Source organism: Leiobunum rupestre, chromosome 11 (genome assembly GCF_980474605.1).
Source record: "Leiobunum rupestre chromosome 11, qqLeiRupe1.1.hap1, whole genome shotgun sequence".
NCBI classification, from domain to species: Eukaryota; Metazoa; Arthropoda; class Arachnida; order Opiliones; family Sclerosomatidae; genus Leiobunum; species Leiobunum rupestre.
Genome location: NC_143394.1, coordinates 30,664,357 through 30,686,149, shown reverse-complemented (window position 1 = coordinate 30,686,149; position 21,793 = coordinate 30,664,357). Strand labels below are relative to the sequence as shown.

Genomic DNA, 21,793 nt, shown 5'->3' with positions numbered 1-21,793 from the left:
CTCCCCGTCTTCGAAGGAAAACGGTTTTTGTTTAATAGTTTTTCTTTGGGTCGGAATGTAGGCCTAAAAGGAAATGGCTGATGCTAAAACCTTTCTATTGTTCTATTGCCGAGGCGGGAATGAAAACGAAAGAAAAGTTCAACTTTTACCCACACGAAACTTCCGCTTGTATTATTCCCCGAAAGCTGCCGCCGTGGGGCGCGTATAAAAATAGGAAGTTTATCCAATAAAAAAACATTAAAAAAATGAAAGGGTCGAAAATGATGGAAATTAAATTGTTGGGAAGATGGTTACCCGTAACATCCCGATTGTACTTTTTTATTTAGTTGTTGTGAAAGATGCTATTACGAAATTATTTAGCAATGTTGACCCTTTCACCTAATGTCATAATTAAATTAAATAGCATTTAAATGGTCGTACATTTTTAGGAAGTAACTATTACTGTATAATTAAATGGCTTAAAATAAACTTATTTAAATCGTTCGAAAAGAATATAAGGAATCTTCAGTGAAACCACACGTCTCTGTTCAAATGAAATTAGAGGCACTTGAAACGGCGCGTCTCCGCTCAAATTAAATCAAAGAGGCACTTGAAACCACACGTCTCTGCTCAAATTAAATTAAAGGCATTCGAAACGGCGCGTCTCCGCTCAAACTAAATCAAAGAGGCACTCGAAACCACACGTCTCCGTTCAAATTAAATTAGAGGCACTCGAAACGGCGCGTCTCCGCTCAAATTAAATCAAAGAGGCACTTGAAACCACACGTCTCTGCTCAAATTAAATTAGAGGCACTCGAAACGGCGCGTCTCCGCTCAAACTAAATCAAAGAGGCACTCGAAACCACACGTCTCTGCTCAAATTAAATTAGAGGCACTCGAAACGGCGCGTCTCCACTCAAATTAAATCAAAGAGGCACCCAAAGCGGTGCGTCTCCGCTCAAACTAAATCAAAGAGGCACTCGAAACCACACGTCTCTGCTCAAATTAAATTAGAGGCACTCGAAACGGCGCGTCTCCGCTCAAACTAAATCAAAGAGGCACTCGAAACAGTGCGTCTCCGCTCAAACTAAATCAAAGAGGCACTCGAAACCACACGTCTCTGCTCAAATTAAATTAGAGGCACTCGAAACGGCGCGTCTCCACTCAAATTAAATCAAAGAGGCACTAGAAACCACACGTCTCTGCTCAAATTAAATTAGAGGCACTCGAAACGGCGCGTCTCCGCTCAAACTAAATCAAAGAGGCACTTGAAACCACACGTCTCTCCTCAAATTAAATTAGAGGCACTCGAAACGGCGCGTCTCCGCTCAAACTAAATCAAAGAGGCACTCGAAACAGTGCGTCTCCGCTCAAACTAAATCAAAGAGGCACTCGAAATGGGGCTTCTCCATTCAAACTAAATCACAACTAAACTAGAGTAGGGAAGCTTGATATAAACGAATAATACAACCCAAAATAACACCGTAAAACGAATGGCGTTAATTTAAAATATTTAGAGACAGGCTCGTCTTAGTTATACACGAGCAAGTTATATATGAAACGGCAAAAACCAAAGAAAATATCGTGATAATAGAATAATATATTTTTTTTAAATAAAAGAAAAGAATGTGTCGTATAAATATAGCGAAGAAACGAGCGAAAGAAATGGAAAGCGAGGCGGGTAGGAACGATCAACAGAGAATGGACGAGCGGGTCGTCTCGAATGGCGGCCCACGACCGGGAATTTCGAGGCTCGTTGAAGTTTAACGCGGTTCCTTCTTCTTTTCGCCTAAAAATCTCAAGAGGGAAACAAATTTCACGCAACGACGGCCAACGTAGGGCAAAGGGAGGGGCCAGTTCCGCCGACGAGTCTCGCCTATACGCGACTAACGCTTCAACACGCTATTTACGTACCGGCTAAGACGAGAGGTACAGTCTGTACCGATTCAAACCCTTATTGTTCGCGAGAACGAATTTAGTCGCGCGATTAAATTTTGACGAGGGTGATCCCTACCTGCTATAGAAACGTATACGCTTTTTCCACGCTGCGATTTGAAACCGCGACGGATGTGAATTATTTTTAGAATAAATATTCTTGAACTTCCGAACATGGACGGATGGTTTCGATAAAATACACAGAAACGCGTGGATCCTTTTAGAAACCGGTACCACCGCTTCGAAAGGACGTTATTCTATACCATTTTACATCGTCGCGTTCCAATAAAAACCAGGAATTTAGATAAAACGTTTAATTTACCGGTAACGGTGTTTTGTCGTATTTTCATTGTTTGGGATAAAATGTTTCTTAGAAAATTGTATTTGGGAAAATATAAGAAAATATCAAAATATTTGCTTTAAAAGGATTCCAAAAAAAATATTTAAATAAGTATTCGATTGAAACAAGTTTGGTGGCTTCGCAGGGTGTGGGAGGTACTTATGTAAATTAAGGTAAATTAATCACAGCTAACACCCCAACCGGATTTTGAAATCACTCGTAAGCATCTACTTATTTTTTTTTATAAAAAAATAGAACGTTTCTATATTCTTTAAAATATTTTTTCTTATTTAATTATAATTTACGTTTACTTTCCTCCTTGTAACCCTAATTTTAAATAGTTTTAGAATAAAATGAATAATTAAAAAATTAAATCCTAGATACGATACATTTGGGGTATGATAATTTCGTGTATTAAATATACCACAGTACGTTAGTTAAAACGATTAATATTGGTTTAATCGGTACGTTGAGTAAAATACTAATTAAAGACAATATTTTACGTTCTTCCAGAAATTCTAGTTGCTTAAACTGGAAGAGACTATAAGTAGCAACGGTTCTCAATTTCAATGGCTGCAGATTACGTCATTATTATGTTGCTTGTAAACATTATTTGGTTTTATGAGATGATTTTGAGCCAATGAAAATCGGGAACCGTTGCTACCAACCAAGTGTCACGAGCCACAAAGGCATTAGCTACAAAAAGGGGATTTTTAATACACGGGTTGAAAAGAGGCCAGCAGTGCTAAGTCAAAACTGTACTTGGCAAAAATGTTTCCAAATCACTCGCGCACTTTACCTTAAATATACCTTTAATAAGGCTGTCAACCAGACCACACCAATATGCAGAAAAAAAAGTATATATAACAAGCCCACGTTATACATATTAGAGAAATTTGGGTTGGAGCGCTGTCGCAACTTTCCGTTCTCAAAACCTGTCATTTTTCCGATCGGCGTTGTTGAAAAAAAAAAGAAGTTAAACTGGAGCGTAGTGCAATTGCTATCTAAACAAGACGTTTATCATTCCAAGCGTTGATTATAAAGTTACAACACGCAACCCTTTCAATCCTTTAGAAACATTTGACACTTAATACTAAAAAACTACAAGCCGGAGGGTATAGCCCCAAAAGCGCAAGCAAAGGTCGCGACCCCGTGTCATTCTCTCCTCCTTTAACCGAGGGAAGAAAGTTGGAAGATCATACGTCCCACATTCTTCCAACATTTGATACTGAGAAATTTTGTTAGTTTAATAGACCGAGTGTTTTTTGTCATCCCTGATCGTAGTTGATACGGAGTACGCGGTTATTAGTTTACTTTACGGGCCGTAGAACTAGGTTGTTAAATTGGTGTAAATTGAGAGTTTGGAAATTTTCGCCACGTATTTCGAAAGATTTGGGGTCCACGATAATCAAGTTTAACGTATAGCGTAACGTCCGAGCATACAATTAATTTATGATGAATCACCTAATTTGACGTTTCTGTCAGCGGGTTTAACAAAAGTGTTGGATAATTGGCGTCAGTTACGCTAACAACATGCTCAATTTAAAATATATTCCCTTTAAGAATTCGAAGGATAATATTCCCTTTAAGAATTCGAAGGATAATATTCCCTTTAAGAATTCGAAGGATAATATTCCCTTTAAGGATTTGAAGGATAATATTCCCTTTAAGAATTCGAAGGATAATATTCCCTTTAAGGATTCGAAGGATAATATTCCCTTTAAGAATTCGAAGGATAATATTCCCTTTAAGGATTTGAAGGATAATATTCCCTTTAAGAATTCGAAGGATAATATTCCCTTTAAGGATTCGAAGGATAATATTCCCTTTAAGAATTCGAAGGATAATATTCCCTTTAAGAATTCGAAGGATAATATTCCCTTTAAGAATTCTAAGGATAATATTCCCTTTAAGAATTCGAAGGGTAATATTCCCTTTAAGGATGCGAAGGATAATATTCCCTTTAAGGATTCGAAGGATAATATTCCCTTTAAGGATTCGAAGGATAATATTCCCTTTAAGAATTCTAAGGATAATATTCCCTTTAAGAATATTCTTAAAGGGAATATTACCCTTCGAATTCTTAAAGGGAATATTATCCTTCGAATTCTTAAAGGGAATATTATCCTTCGCATCCTTAAAGGGAATATTACCCTTCGAATTCTTAAAGGGAATATTATCTTTCGCATATGCGAAAGATAATATTCCCTTTAAGAATGCTAAGGATAGATTACATCAATATTACCACTTGTTAATTATTTTGCAGATTTAGATAAAATTAGTCAATTTAAATGTTCAGGTTAATTTAATTAATTAATTAATCAATCCAAACGACGTTTTTTAAATTAAAAGTTTAAATATTTATCAAAATTATATTAAACCACCGCCTATTAAAGTACAACTTCAATATTTTAAAAAAATCGCTCTATATACTTTTACTAAAAATGAGATGCAGGCTAACACCTCAGCTGTGTTTTAAAAAGAACCATCTTTCAAAGAAAATCAGCGGGCTCGAATGTTAATTGGCGCCGATGATTGATTGAGAATCGGGGGTGTCAAGCAACCCGGCTGCGTGCAGACTAGAGTTTGCTGACCCTTTAAGGTTGTCTCACGCGCGCCTGAAAAGCGGCGTCTGATATATTTCATTAGCTCTAGCTGCCTCGTTGGGATGTAATTCTATGGCGTAACTTTCTATCGGCGTCGGATCCCCCGGCATTTTATTTTTGCCCAAAAATGGGAAAATTCGGAGGTGGAATTAAAAAAAATGGCCATCTCACGCTAATGAGATTCGCACGAAATGCATATATTAAAAATTAAATAAAATGTGGCTCCTTGCTTTGACGTATACGCACGAAGCCGAGGCCTAGGTTTTGTCTTATTTTACACTATTATTTCATCAACACACGTTCAGACCGAATGTTATTGTAACTCAGCCTCGCTACTTCATTTATATACACGATTTTGAACTTAATTAATATATACGGTTGCGTTTAATGAACCTTTTGAATTAAAATTTTATTTCTAGAGTTATAAGCTTCTTTGTCTCAAGTTCAAAATACGGAAATGTTTCGTGGTTTTATTTTTATATTTAAGGGTGTTTTTGTTTAAGGAATTTTAATATTATTGATGTGTGTTTTCATGTAACCTTTCGTATATATGGTGTGTTAAATAAAGAATGTAGGGCTTGTATCTACCTGACGACGGCTCCGGTAAGGGAGCCGAAACAGCTGTAGTAGCCATTAAATAAATATGTTTTACTGTGCAATAGTGGTTAAATTTATCTTAAATTAGTTTATGTACAGGAAGTCCGTCCACAAATAATTATCTTAAATTAGGGCTTGTAACCAAATATCATTGTATGGGCTAAGGGCAAAACACGCGTATGACACAGACCTTCCTTATTTGGTAAATTAATGAAATTCGCAAATATTACACCAGGTACAACAGATTTTAGAGCTGATAGGTTAAAAACAGCGTTACATTTCGTTAGGGTATGATATCCTTGATTTAGTGTATTTTAAGGATCTTTTGAATGAAATCAACTTGATTTTTAGCTTTTCTTATAACTTTTTATTATAGACTTGAGTTTAAAACAACAATAATAAACAACAAATTTTTTATTCAATATAAAAAATATCATAACTTTTAGTTGGGGTAAATATTTGACCACATTAATAGTGCTTATCACAAAAATCAAGCAACCGGCTAAATCGAGAAACGCTACAAAAAAGGGCTGAGTAAGAGTCAATGATCGCTTTTAAAGAAGCGGTATTTTTTACGGCCAATCGAAGCTTTCACATTCGACCGCTAAAAGGCTTATCGTCCAAACATCAAAGCCTGTTCTTAGATAAATAACCTTTTCCTATATATACACACCTAACACGCGAAGTACGTAATGTTTTTAAAAACCTACAAGTTGATTAAATACAAAACAGAAAGCGCTTATAACCTTCGTTTCCTGAATCCGAAATTGGGTATGGCATAATTGACGAATACTCCCCGGGAATAAACTAAGAAGAATTTGACTGTGACGTCATTAGGCTGTTTTTCTCAGGTTTATTTCCGCTAGGTATCCCGTTGTAAGACGAAAAACAATAGCGGAAGTTGTCGTTCTTAAGCAATTATACGCTCTCTAGTTCGTCTATACGTCTCATTAGACCAGGATAATTCAGGGGCTGGATTGCTTACTTTTTATTGTACAATGAACTACTATACTTTGCAGTGGGGTGGCGGAGTGGTTAGCACTTTCGCATCGCAGCGAGAGGAGCCGGGTTCGATCCCCGCTTGTGGCTCTGGGTGAAAACTCGTAACCATTCCTTCTGCTTTGAGTTTGCAAGTTCTCTCCCCACTGGCTAAATACTTGTAGAATTTAATGGTAATAGTAAGTGTAGGGAGCTGTTGGTTCGTGTGGCATGTAGGGCTTACCACCACCCTCCTACGCATTGTATCCCGGCATTAAAAGTCGCTCGATGACTCGGGCCTGGGGTGGTGCCTTTGGTATTAGCCTAGCTGATTATTATTATTATTAAACTTTAGCATACTCTCCTCTTAATGCATTTCGATGGGGATTGACTTGGTAATTCTATAAGCTAACACTGCTTTTAAAGGAAGTATATTATAAATAGGCAAATTTGGTCGTAGCTACGGCGTCTTGTTAACGCGCTTCTGTAAGATATGATGACATAAAATAAAAATTAGTTGATCCACCATAAATATAGAATTTCATTCTTGAGGTGGGTTCGGGGACTTCATTTGGGGGACTAAAAAAGTTTAACGAATTTTTCTAATACCATCTCAGAATCGGATTAAGTACAAGGAATAAAATATGTTGCGAAATTGTTTTGTTCTATTACCCTGAAAATCACTAGCAATTAGGCAATAGCTATTTCGATTAAAAATATTGAATTTGACTCGTTTTTGCACTTTAAAAATTAATTTCCGGAGCTCAAGTTCTGCCCCTCCTGAAAAAACCTGAAATGACGTCCCTGGATGGATTAAAAAAGGATTTGCGTGTTGATATCGAGGGGCTAACCATTCTTAGAAAATCTGTACACCGGATTACGCTTAGATTAGCACTGCCAAAGGCAGGGACTTCAAAGATTACGCGTAATCCCATTAGTACAGTCAAAGGTACGGCTCTGTACACCGATTACGCGGAGTGATCAGCCCCTCGGTTGATATCATCACTTAGTGCCTTTCGTTACAGGACCATTAAAGGGAATATTACCTGAAACGTTTTCTTTACCCCGACAGGGATTACCTACACAATGCTGAATAAAATACTAGAGGTTATATTCCCTTTAACGAAAGTTAATTTAGGGGAAATATTGCCTTTGAGAAAAATAAACGTGTTGTTTTGGATAGGACCGCATTCTATTACAATCCCTTCTATAAACAGGAGATTTTGTAACCGACCACTGATAAAATGCAGTTCGACTTTAACAAAATACAATAGGACAGTTCCCCTAATTTAACTCCGTTACACGATACATTAGTTTATCTTTATCTGTGGCCTTTACACAAACAAAAGTTCACGCACAAATCTAAATCGTAGAAAAAGTGCACCGGTAACTTTCGAACGCAAATAAAACAGCGATACCTATCGCAAATACTCCGACTTTCAACTTGGAGTAGAGATCAACACGGGAGATTACGGTATCTATATACTGAAAGTATGCGAAAAAAACACGTAGAAAATACTAGTAAGCATACCGCTACCGAAAACCTGTATTTTATTCACGATTTTAGCCCCAAAAATGTCGTCCAAATCGATTTCGGATGACTTTTACCATTTAAAGTCCTTTTTTACGCATTTGTTCAAAATTCCTTATTTACCGTCATTTTATATCGAATGGAAAACGATAAAACAGTCTTATCAAGAAATTGGCCTCTAGAAAACGACCGTTTCAGGTTCAAATCACATCTTTATAACCACTCTCTCTCTCCTGAAATTTCTATTTCATTTCTCACAAGTAACAAACCTAAAATTGTATAAAATTATAGTAGCTCTAAAAACCGGAAACGAACGGAAGTGAAAAATTCATTTTTATACAGACGACGTGTTATCGGAATAATCAAAATTCGGAATATATTTTTCGGAGGGGTATTTCTTTACAGGAAATACTGCGAGGAAATTAAAAAAAAACCTTTATTATATCGTGTAAAATACATACGTACACTCCACCAGCGAAAATTTTGCTAATTATTACTTAGAATTTTATGGGTCATTTCGATATTTTTACTACAATATACTTAAAGACACTACCACTCAAATCGCTCATACAGATACGGTGCCTTGACAAGGAAATATTATTCGTTAATATCTTGTTCAGCTTGCCCACTAATTACATAGGGAAACCGAATAATGAAAGCTATTTTATCGTAAATGTATTTTAAATAAAAAATTATACCGTTTCTATTAAGCGCCATTGTTTACGAGGCAATTTTATTTTACAATTTTATGTTTGATTAGAATATTTGATAAATTACAGAAAAAAAACAATTAAAACTTGTTTTTGGAACGTATATCGTTCCGTATACATGTATAGTAAATAGTTTTTTTTATTCAATGTATTTATTTCTGTGACAAAAACAAGTTTCTATAAAGTGTTATCTCGAATTCTTGATTGTATTTCGCCGTGGTATTGTTTTTCAATATAAGTAATTTCTAAAAATAAGATGATAAATTTCAGTTCTTTTTAGAAGAAACTTATAGAACTTGTTGTTATTTTAATAGAATCAGTATTTAATTTTGCCCTAATCTAAGGACTATAAAATTTTATTTTATTTAAGTTATATTATAATTAAATAATTTTATGGATTTTTATATAGACATTAATTTATAAAAAGGTACTTATAAGTAAATAATTTAAAAAATACCTAAATGTTTATAGCACGTGACTAACGAAATATTTATATCGAAAATTGAACCTTTATACGTTTATTTTAGACTCTTCCAACCAGATATTATAATAAGACAAATATTTTCCTTAAACATTTCATTCACGTTTCATTATAATAGCCAAGAAGACCATCAGCTAGGTCGTAAGTCACGGTTTGACCTTAAACAAACGCTCATAAATATAATAAAAATGTAATTTAATATACCCAAATAACGATAATGGCGTTAAAGTGGAAAATGACAAAGGTTTCACGATGAATCGGAAAAACTTGGAAAGGTTAAAAATACCGGATTTTCAAAATAGAAGGTACGCGAAGAATTTGGGGGAAAAACCACCAAAATTAAAAGATCGTGGCAGTCAAGTCTTTACCCTCAGTTTCGTGAGGGCGAAATTTTAAAAAGGAACTATTTTCAGAAAAGACGAAAATTATTATTATTAAAATTTACTATATTTAAAACGAAAGTTATTTTCAATAATTTCAATAATTAAAATTTCTAGCGCGCATATCGGTCACTCGCGGATAACCATTGTTGGCAAATTATAAAAAGCAATAAAGAAATAATAGGATTATAGCTTCTATACTCCGTACAACAATATGTAAATGTATTTAAATTTACATGGTTTAGGCGACTCAGTCGGCACTCAATCATAAATTCAATTGTTTATATCTTAGATGTAAAACAAAGAAGGGCTGATTTTTCGCTAACCCTGGTGACCTATCCCGAAGCTCTTGGTTTCCCTAACCATTAGATTAATCGTACCAGGCCCTATTCATTAGATTAATAAGGTCAATGAAAACCAATACCACATTCCGCTTTGAAATCAAACTTTTAGAGGAGAGTTTAAAAAAACATTGTTTGGCACCCGTAGACTTAGCGTAAAATGACTTTTACTCGAACCAATCGAATGATTATTTCCAAGAATTAAAAAAAGGGAGTTTTAATGGTAGGTATCGTCCCAATGTTTTGTTGCTTCCGGACATGGTGTAAACATCTTATAAATTTACGCACTTCTACTTCGCCACGGACTTCTCGTCACATTCTATGATTAAAGAATGCGATGTTTTTTGTCGGGTTCCCGGCAAGCAGCGAAAGGCATTTAGGTCAAGCGAAAAAACGCGCTAACGACTTTGCACTCTTCCACACCATTACCATTGTTTATATACTCGAATTCGTTAAAGTGTACTATCTAGATATACTGTATATTAAAACCGTTTTTCAGCCACCTTGCGGAATGAAATGTATTTTGAATAAAATTAAAACTGTCGCGTAGTACGTAAGGACATTTTTTTTAACGATTAAATTATTTACAAATTAATATAATTGAAAATTTTTCCTCAATTTCTCTTCTCTCTAGTGATCTGCGAGTCCGATCGAGAGTGTAAAAGCGGAACAGAATTCAAATGTCTGAATGGCCCCACGCTATGCATTCCCATCGAACGGGTTCGAGACGGGGTCTCAGATTGCCCGGATCTTTCTGACGAAGGTAAGACAGACGCATTTCCTCGTACACTAATTTATAGACGCGGTCGTAACTCTGGAACCCTTGTAGACTTTTCAATTGATGTGATTTCCGTCTCTTCCGTCCCACAGCGGGACACCAACCCATTTCCCCTCATCTTGCGGCTGGGGACTATATTTAACTATCATAAACGGAGTCCTAATAAGTCGACCCCACCTTAGAATATACTGACGTCATTTGGTAGTTACACTATCGCCATCTCTAGATTCGTTGCTGAGCCCACCATTTAGTAGACAACCGTTTCTGGAGTGCCGAACGCTTTGTTCAACAATAAATTTAGGGATGACTAGTCACTATGACATGGTGGGATGGGCCTATTGAAAAAGGGTTTTCTGTATTAAATTGTACTGGTCAATGGTAAAATTTATTCCACAATTGGGAATAATAATTTTTATGGATGATATTAAATTTGAACAAAATTAAGATATTAACTAGTTTAGACCGATTTAGCACCCACGAAACATGAACCTAATATTAATAATACACAGCTAGACTAATACCCAAGGCACCACCTTAGGCCCAAGTCATCTGAATTATTTTTATGTATGATATTAAATTTGAACAAAATTAAGATATTAGACCGATTTAGCACCCACGAAACGTGAACCCAATAATAATAATAATAATCAACAGCTAGACTAATACCCAAGGCACTGCACCTAAGGCCCAAGTCATCGAGCGACGTTTAATACCTTTAAACAGGTCTTAAAGGTTTTATTATTTAGTTTCCAAAAAAAAATGGGACTAGAGTCAAATGCTTGTACATAAAAATAATTAAATTAAATGTTGACTGCTATTTCTAACCCAAAATTCTAATGACAGGGAAAACAGTTCATTTGCCTGCAAAGTTCGGCATTTGTACAATTTCGTTGGTTGCTAAAATTGTCTATTATGATAAGTCCAAACGATAATTCAGTTTCCTTCTTTGAAGGAGAGCGTATCGCGTTTTCTTCGCGTTCCCATATTTTTGAATGGGGTACACTTCGTGACCATGCCTTTAGGCTTCGGAAGATGATGTTTGCGTTCGCGAAAGGGCTAATCGTGAGGGCGATGATGTAGATCGGCTTGAATTAGAGAGAATCTTCGGCGAGCGGGGCAAGGAACGAGCGTCGCCACCGCAATTCCACACCAGCGTCTCTGAGATCTCTATTGTGCACCGTGTCCCGTTATTCGTTGCGAAGTAAGTGTAGATAAATATCCAAACAATCGAAACGGGAAGACGCCATTACCACGCCTTCAGAATGCGCTCCCAGATCATTACCAACCAGCGTAATTACAATTACACCACGCTAAAACGGTATCTTTTTTCTGGACGAAACGAACCGCGACTTGACGGAATATTAGGCTCGTAATTAGGAAAAGGTAAAAGTTACAACGGACGATAACGGATCGCCATCTATTGTTTAACTGGGGCCAGGATGCGATTGAAAACAATAACGTTTTGTTCCAGTTCGAATACTGAAATGTTGAAATGAGAAGTTTTGAATTAGAAACAACGTTTATTAGACTAGCGTTTTGAAGTTCGATGGTGTTGATTTAATTAGAGCAATTTTCCATCTGGATACGCGTTAAGTTAGTACGAAAGAGATTTTCTTGAGAATTCGGTGCTACTAGAGCACCAAATTCTTTATTCCTATCAAAGGCGTACTCAAAAGCTGCCAGACAACCTATTTTATTAATTTAATCAAAGAAGATGACTTACAAAAGAGAAAACCCTATTCTTAACACTCAATGTTCATGTTGATATAACATTAACTCATTTAACTGGGGTCTGAGGAACACTAATTGAATTACTTTAAACTGCAAAACTCCACATCCTACTACCGAGACTCAATATAACCTTCAATAAATCATCGAAACTTTTTTTAAAGTTTTCGAAAAGTTGTCAGGAAGTTTTTATACTTCATTCGAAAAAATTGAGCGCTGCTTCTTTAAGGAAAAGAATCAACCGTAAAAATAAAACGTTACGTCTTTCGCTCCAGGATGCATTTTTTATTTCTTAGATAACGGAAAAATAATTAAATTGTTAGCTACGTGATGGGATGACTATTTAAACTTAATTTACGAGTAATGCTTGCCAAAATGTATAATATTCAGCCTCCCCTCGAATTTTCCGCTGAGAAATTACCAAATACTTCGAAGATGACGCCACGTACCTAGTTGCTTACGGGCCGCAAAAGTTGAAAATGGTATTTTTTAAAACCACGATAAACTTGCCGGAGTTATAGTTATTGCCCACGAAAGGCCTCCGAGTTAGAAATTAAGAATAAAGAGTTGAAGAAATATTTTGGAAGTTTGACTTGTTTAGAAGAACTGGTTGTTAAAAATTCTCGAATGTTTTTTAGCCTTAAATCTCTCGAGAAAGATAGACCTGTTTGGTTAGTCTCGGCCAGGTAAAGGTAGTGCCACTTTCTCGAAACCAGGGCCAATAAATTAGCCGCCAAAAGTTTACCAAGTTTCGAAAATACCTTTAAACTGGATAATTTAAACGGTTTCAGAAATAACGGGCAAAGGGTAATTTTGAAAATTGTACTCCCCCAAATCATTATACAATTTTCAATTTAATTTTAACACAATTTTATAAAATTAAAATTTAGAAATTGGGGTTATAATGACTCTAAGCAGATCAAAACAGATAAATATTAAATTAATATACAGGTTCACCACCCCTTCGAAACGCGCATGGGGAAACTTGTAACTTTAATTTGTACAATCTAATCTCTGGTGCCTTGGGTATTAGCCTAGCTGATTATTATTATTAGCTACAAGTTCTCCCGTTCACGTTTTCAAGAGGAGGACTTAACCTGTCTATTATTTAACCATTCCAAGCGATAGCCTCGATAGATCAAATTTAAATAAATACATTTTAAATTTTGAGAACGTTTTAAAAACTTTTTAAAACTCTTCTAACACTGGACCGAAACAAAACGTTTATATTAAATTATTATCTTTGTGTTCTTCTGCCGATTCTCTCTCCCCAATTTAAGATAAATCTTCCTATAACCTTGGTCGCTTTAAAATCCGTAAAATGTAAAATGCGCGCGACTTATAATCTGGAAATATTTTGATAGGAATTCACGGTCATCCGTTAAATTTGTCTGGCGAGATTGAGCAACGGTTGGCTGGTCATCCCTGTAAACTCAAAAAGCGGTCCTATCTAAGACGTGTTCTCGCCCCGGTTCAGCTCACCCGGCAAAAATAACAAGCATCGGCGTCACCCTTACCGAAACTGTCTCGCGGTATCCGCTATAGCGCCCAAGTCAATTTTTTTAATTTAATTTAACCTAGTTGTCAAAAATACTAGAGACATTATCGACCAACATTAATCGGTTTTTGTTCCGACACTGCTCTTCTCTATTAGCTGGTAAAACGAGATTTACCAGTTTCACACATTCCCCTTAGTAAGCAAACAAAATTTAGGGATAAATTATATCCTCTTTGGAGTCACAATACATTTTAGTCTTAAGAAAATTAATAGAAAATGTAGCTTGCTAGTTAGGTGGTCTAAGACGGCCAGGGGCCGCTTCCTGTTGCTGTGGTAATGACGGAATCCTCAGTATAATAAAAAATATTTCTATTTTTTTGTACATTTGGAGAAAGTATGTTGCGAATATGCCTTACCTATAAATCCGCCTTTAAGCTATATTCGCAATAACGTAAAATTTGGGAAAAAGCAGAAGTCAGAGGTTCACATACCCGTTGAAAGTCCTAAAGTATTACGTTCAACTTCGATCTATAGTCCAGTTTGTTATTTCGAACTAAGGCGGGAAATCACGTGGCATTTTTAGCCAATAGCGAAACGGTACTGACGTCACGCTGGTCATCTGATATCCTAAAAGCGTCTGCTTGTGTAATCACGTGCTCTTTATAAACCTTAAAACAATTAACAGTATTGCCACGGCCAACTTTGATCTCTCGCGCTACAGCGGCCATCTCATTCGTTGACTTTTCAGTGTTAACCTATGAGCAAAAGATGTGTATGGCGTGAGTGCCCCTAGCGGATTATTATTTTTAGAATAGTTTTTACATTGAAGCCAATATAAAAACCGAGCGTGGCGCTGAACTCCTACACGTTATAGTACAGTTTATAGGGGAAAAATCCTTGCTATGTTGTTTCCGCGAACTATATGTTACATAGTTTCGCATAATCACGTGATGCTTCAATGTACAGCTAAATAACATGAAAACGAAGTCGATTGGAATAAAATTCGTATAAGCATATCTGAAATAGGACTAAAACCACGCCTTTAAATTGTCTAATATATTTATCTCCGTACAAAATATCATAAATTACCCCCAAAACTTTGTAACATCCCACTCGTAAAAGTTCGAACCCCATTTAAGAATTTACGTTTAGAACGTAATAGACCCCCAAATTTTCAACCCTTGGCTTGTTATGGAAGATAAATTATTATTTTTTGGCTTAAAAATATTTTCGAAAACCTTTCAAAGTTATTAAGGTCAGGCATAGGTGTGCTCGAAAGCTACCTGAACCCATCCTACGTTTCAGAGAAAGCTTAAGCCCATATACAGTTGTAAATTGGAATGGGGGGATGGCAATGGGGTAGGCGATAGTTCGAAATTTAACCGGTATCGTTAAAAGCACATGACGTCAAAGGCGTTTCGTTCAAAAAAGAAGAAACTCAAGCATCTAACGGTGAATCGAAAATGAGGTGTTAACGACGCAAAATATTTTAATTGAAACTTTTCGTCCTGAATTCCTTCGCTATTTAATTATCGGCTTTTCTATTTGATTCGATTTAGTGGTCGCGCGTTTTCCAAAAATGTTATTCTCTTTTACCTGTGCTTCTACTTGAGTAATAGAGAAGTATTACCTTTACTAGTTGTTTGACGATATTTGGGTTAAGCCGATAAACCGATTTTACCGATAGAAGATAGCTTAAATTACCGATATCACGATTTTATCGATATTAAATCGATATGGTGAAATGGAAAATAGAGGTTACCCACTTTTGAGGATAGCCTTAAATATATTGAAGTATTTTTTCATTTCTTAAGCTCCAATATAAGTATCGATAACAATGACAAAGTTGCTATGGGCACTTTTATCGTATGTGTAGCTTCTATTATAGCGTTACCCAACTTGTTTCAATCGTTTAAGAGTGGGACCGTGTATTTTTTCGAAAGGGCGTATCATTGCTTGTGGCTGGGGGTAATTAAATCGCCTTACATTCTGACCTAATGGTATCATCCAAGGATATCAAATCGCGAAGGCCGCTAAGCCGCTCGCAATGGGGCTGGAATCGAAGATTAAAATCACAGAAATAACTTTCAGGACTTCGCTAGGGTTTTAATTACAGCTTGAATTGAGAATATAATCCGGAGGTATTTGAAAATATTTTAAATAACTCGTGTTGTAAGAATTAAGTTTTAATTACTTTCAACGCGGATAACATTTGCATAAATATGCAACCGAGTATATAAAATATTGTGTTTACCGATAAGAAAATACCGGTATCTACTCGGTAAATCATTAACTACCAGTAAATTATACCGAACCTATTAACTTGTGTAATTTTAATGATTGAAAATTACCACTATTATCAGAAAATTATGCTTTTATTAATTGTAGTTGAGATTTCTGAGATTAAAACAAAGGTCGACCGTTCGTATCAGATTTGATAAAATAGTTCTGTTCATTTCACGAAAAAAAAGACGCATTTTTTTATAATAAATAATACACTAACCAAAAAAACAGAGTACAATAAATCACATTGATATGAAAATATTTAAATTTTACATAACAAACATTCCCATATTTTTTTTATTTCCGGTAAACTTAAAAATAAAACAATGTCTGGCCACTACATTCAAAATACCACAAAAAACACCAAAAATAAACGAGCCGTATCGTGGCACAAGGGGTCGTATTCCTAAAATTAGATTATCTACCGTCTTCGGCATGGAGGGGGGGTCTTCTGTTTATATTGCTATTCCGAATCTTCCCGAAAGACGGCGTTATATAATGGTCGCCTTAATAGCTTCCGCGATGCATTGTGCGCCAAACATTCGGTGAAAGTCAGCCCCCCCCCATTTCCATCTCACCCTCTAGACTGAAAAAAAGTAAAAATGTTACCCATCACGGGTGATTCGCTAAAATTGCAATACTAAAGACGAAAAAACTGTAATTTCTTTATTTAAATATATACGTCTTGTTTTTTGGTTTCGGAGCAAAATGTGATGTCTGAGCGAAGGGTTTAATGGCGTACTTCCAGGCGATCGTTTCCAGTCTACGCTGGATGTAAGATATGTATTTATTAAAGATGGAATTGCCCCCTAGAGACCTTTTTTTTATTATTTCTTATTTCTAAAAGGTGAACGTTCTATCTGTCATACTGACCTAGCTTTTTCTCTCGCAACTCTCGCCTCATCACTTATATAGCTAAGGCTTAATACCAATTTCCCAAAACTACCAAAGAACGTAAAACGCCTCCCGAGGCCAAATTTAGGGTGAATTCTTTCGCTCACTGTTCTTCCTGAAAATTCAAAAATTCTTTCCTGTACGTTATTAATTCGTACCCCCCCTCACGAAGTCACTTGGCCCGTGAAGAGAAGGTAGCACAGAATTATTACTTTAATCGAGTCACGATTAGATTTAATAAACTATTAATTAGGATATTTTATTGTGGTTGAAATTACTCGTGATTTGATTTTCGGTCGGGTTTTGTTACGCGAGACTCCGTGAAAGATATATAGCAGTTACCGCGTGAGGTCACGCGTATTGTATTCCCTAGGACCCTAGGACAGAGTTCGTGGTAGAATTGTGAGGTCAAAATTGGGAAAAGTCCTAAGCGTACTTCGTTCTATCAAACAAAAGCATTTTATCTATAGAAAAATGTATGCGAAATTTTTTATAATACTATAAAAATACTTCTTAGTTTCTATAGAAAACGAATATTTTATAAAAGGGGTTATTTTTCTAAAGGTTTTGCTTTATAATAGGTATATGCTTTATAATATTATCAGATCTAAATAAACCCTAGAAATACCAGTAGAATATTATAAAGTTTCTATAGAGCCTTAAAGGATTCTTTAGAATTTCTGTAGAAAAGTTCAGTACTTCGTTCTATCAAACAAAAGCATTTTATCTATAGAAAAATGTATGCGAAATTTTTAATAATACTATAAAAATAGTTATTAATTTCTATAGAAAACGTCTGTAGAATTTTTTATATAACGGGTTATTTTTCTAAAGGTTTTGCTTTATAATAGATATATGCTTTATAATATTATCAGATCTATATAAACCCTAGAAATACCAGTAGAATATTATAAAGTTTCTATAGAGCCTTAAAGGATTCTTTAGAATTTCTGTAGAAAACTTCAGTACTGGTATTTGATATTTACATTTACATCCAAAATTTGTGTTTCTTCTTACAAACCAAATTCTTACCTTTAAATTGTATCTGTTGTTTTGGGGAAAAAGTAAATTATCAAACAGTACATATTTCACCCCAAAATCAACTCAAGTCCCGAATTGTTTAAACAATATTTATTGTTTTCAAATTAAAGCTATCTTTGAGTCAGAAAGCCGCCTTAAATTATTATTAATCTTGACAAATAGCAACCAAACCCTTTAAATACAATGTGACCCATAAAATACCAAAGGAGTGGCTACGTTAATACGCTATCATTAACATTATTTATATTTTAATTAATTATACGTATCTCTTAATTTAGGCGAGGCCCATATGAACCACAAGCGAAAAAAAAAACACGCTGCAAAAAAAAATCCAGAATCTGTTTTCATTTAAAAATGGGTTATCTTTAAATGAAAATTTGCTAATTTCGCTATAGTTGAAAGTAAAGCCAATGGGTTTAGTTTACCAACCAGGAAGTTTAAAAGAACTTCGACGATGCTAAAGTCGATTCCAATTATCTAGTCGTCAAATTTTAAATCGTATAGAACAACTGTAGCACGCGCTTTCAATAGAATCTCTTCTACATCAGCGACCTCTGTATTGTATTGGTTAAAACGAAAGCCGAGTTGACAGTTTAGTTTACGGAAAGAAACCGGCTATTTGCGCGGCCGTAGTAATTACCTTCGAAGCGCCTTTGGCTATACAGTCAAGTAACGCTGAAATGGCCAAATCTTTCATCTGAAGAAATTAAATTTCCGAAGTTTCGTCTATTGTCAAGCGCTGTGGGATTTTTTTATCGATACACGTTGTATTTCCGTAGCCCGAGTCGAGTGCCTTTGTCAGTAAAAGCGATCTAGATTTTTAATTGTCCGTAATGCACTTCCGCCATTTGCCGTGTAGGTTGTTGTTAGCACCAGAGGGGGTTTTGCGCCTTTCAAACTTCATATATTATAAAACTTTAGATATTTTCCGTCGATATCAAATTTAATTCGTTTTATCGAGGATCGCGCCGTCCCCCTGGAATTAAAGAAAGGCGTTAAGTTAAACATGAAACCACATTTTTTTATATAATTTAATATAATTTCGGTTAATTTCCGTTCCTATATTTATATTAAAATCTGAATTGGGATTTTAAAAACTGTCGGATTTCCTTCTCTTTGAGTTTTTTTAAATATAAATTAAATATTAAAAACCACAACTGCCTTTACCCCTTCTACAGATTGCGCGATTATATACAAAAACAAAGGTTTCGCCCTTGCTAGAAAGAAAGCGCTAACATACACGTTTCAACGTACGCTGACTGAACCCTCTCTCCCGGCTTCCGCAAAACTGTTAGCAAACTCCGTAATTACATTATGGCTATAATGTATATTTACGCGAGAAAAGGCAACAGACAACCAGTTTTACAAGCCTTAAAAATAGCCCAATCTGACCCGACTAACACATTTTTCTGATACTGGTTTTTCTTAAGCCTCTGCTTAAAGTAAAATGTTGATTTAAAAATACCGCATTTGTTCTACTGAGCAATTACCTCGAGGCCATTGTATAAACGATTTAATAAATTCCTTCCTCATTTTTATTAAAGATTGACGCTTTTAAAAATAGTTTCGCTATAGTCTAAAGTTTGTATTTTACTAAAATATAAAAATATTATTATTATACTGAACTATTTTCAGAAAACGCGAATGTATTTCTTCAAAAATTTATATTATTTATATAAAATGACTGAATTTCTTTTAGAAATTAACTTTAAATTAGCAGTCTGTTTGTTTTACTATTAAATTAACAGTCTGTTTGTTTTACTATTAAATTAACAGTCTGTTTGTTTTGCTATTAAATTAACAGTCTGTTTGATTTGCTATTAAATTAACAAACTGTTTGTTTTTTTATTAAATTAACATTCTGTTTGTTTTACTATTAAATTAACAGTCTGTTTGTTTTACTATTAAATTAAGTCTGTTTGTTTTACTATTAAATTAACAGTCTGTTTGTTTTGCTATTAAATTAACAGTCTGTTTGATTTGCTATTAAATTAACAAACTGTTTGTTTTATTATTAAATTAACAGTCTGTTTGTTTTACTATTAAATTAACAGGCTGTTTGTTTTACTATTAAATTAAGTCTGTTTGTTTTACTATTAAATTAACAGTCTGTTTGTTTTACTATTAAATTAACAGTCTGTTTGTTTTACTATTAAATTAACTAACTGTTTTACTTAATGATTAAATATAAACTAGTTAAATTAAGATGATTAAAATAGTTTGAATATTTGGCATAAATCCTATAAAAATTGTAAAAATTGTGCGAGGGTGGGCATTTATGCCTTAACCCAAATGCTAAATTGCTCAATTGGAATTTCAAACTAGGAAAACCACACCCATTAAAAAACTAAATTTAAATAATTTATCTATACAATTTAACAAATGTCTAGCACAACATACCCGTGCAATTTCGATTTAAAATCTCTGAAACTGGGTGAGTGATTTAATTTTTACAAAATTTAAATTATTTCTTCATTGCAAGTTCTTTAATACTAGGCATACCACGATGAAGCGTAATTTGCCATTAAATTTTTTCGTTATTTAATACTGATAAACCACTTTTCAAACCGAATTTGGGCAGGGTTAACAATATGATTACCCTCGATTTTAGATACGGGTTCTTTAATAAATTACGCAGAAAAGACAATGCCAGGAAATAATTGATGTTGTTCGTTACAAGACGAGATCATCCGTTGTAATTAAACACCATTTTATATTCATATTATTATTACGTATAAAACGACATACCGTTGCGTTTTAATTGGGTTTTTCGTATAAATTGAGTCGATAAGGAAACATGTATTAGTTTCCAAGTAATTTAGCACTGATTCAGAATCTGCGATATTATTTTTCAAATAATTTAGCACTTATTCAGAATCTGAGATATTATTTTTCAAATAATTTAGCACTTATTCAGAATCTGAGATATTATTTTTCAAATAATTTAGCACTGATTCAGAATCTGCGATACTATTTTTCAAATAATTTAGCACTGATTCAGAATCTCCGCTATTAGTTTCCAAGTAATTTAAGATTCAGAATCTCTGATATTAGTTTCCAAGTAATTTAACTCTGATTCAGAATTTACTACCATTCCCAAAGTCATAGTTCTCGATATTTATGTATTAGTTTCCAAGTAATTTATAACAGATTCAGAATTTGTGAAAATTCCCAAATTCACAGATATTAATGTTTATGTATTAGTTTCCAAGTAATTTATAACTGATTCAGAATTTGTGAAAATTCCCAAATTCACAGATATTAATGTTTATGTATTAGTTTCCAAGTAATTTAACACTGATTCAGAATTTGTGAAAATTCCCAAATTCACAGATATTAATGTTTATGTATTAGTTTCCAAGTAATTTATAACTGATTCAGAATTTGTGAAAATTCCCAAATTCACAGATATTAATGTTTATGTATTAGTTTCCAAGTAATTTAACACTGATTCAGAATTTGTGAAAATTCCCAAATTCACAGATATTAATGTTTATGTATTAGTTTCCAAGTAATTTATAACTGATTCAGAATTTGTGAAAATTCCCAAATTCACAGATATTAATGTTTATGTATTAGTTTCCAAGTAATTTAACACTGATTCAGAATTTGTGAAAATTCCCAAATTCACAGATATTAATGTTTATGTATTAGTTTCCAAGTAATTTATAACTGATTCAGAATTTGTGAAAA

At 34.5% G+C, this 21,793-nt stretch overlaps 1 protein-coding gene across 1 annotated transcript in view; it reads left to right on the top strand.

Moving 5' to 3' along the window:
• The first annotated feature begins 10,389 nt into the window (after positions 1-10,389).
• LOC149922233 (uncharacterized) overlaps positions 10,390-21,793 on the top strand; it is a 55,345-nt gene continuing 43,941 nt past the window's right edge. Inside the window, exons 1-2 of the mRNA XM_090162271.1 lie at positions 10,390-10,396; positions 10,513-10,641. Coding sequence (XP_090018397.1) covers positions 10,390-10,396; positions 10,513-10,641 — 136 coding nt within the window. The remainder of the gene's footprint in view (positions 10,397-10,512; positions 10,642-21,793) is intronic.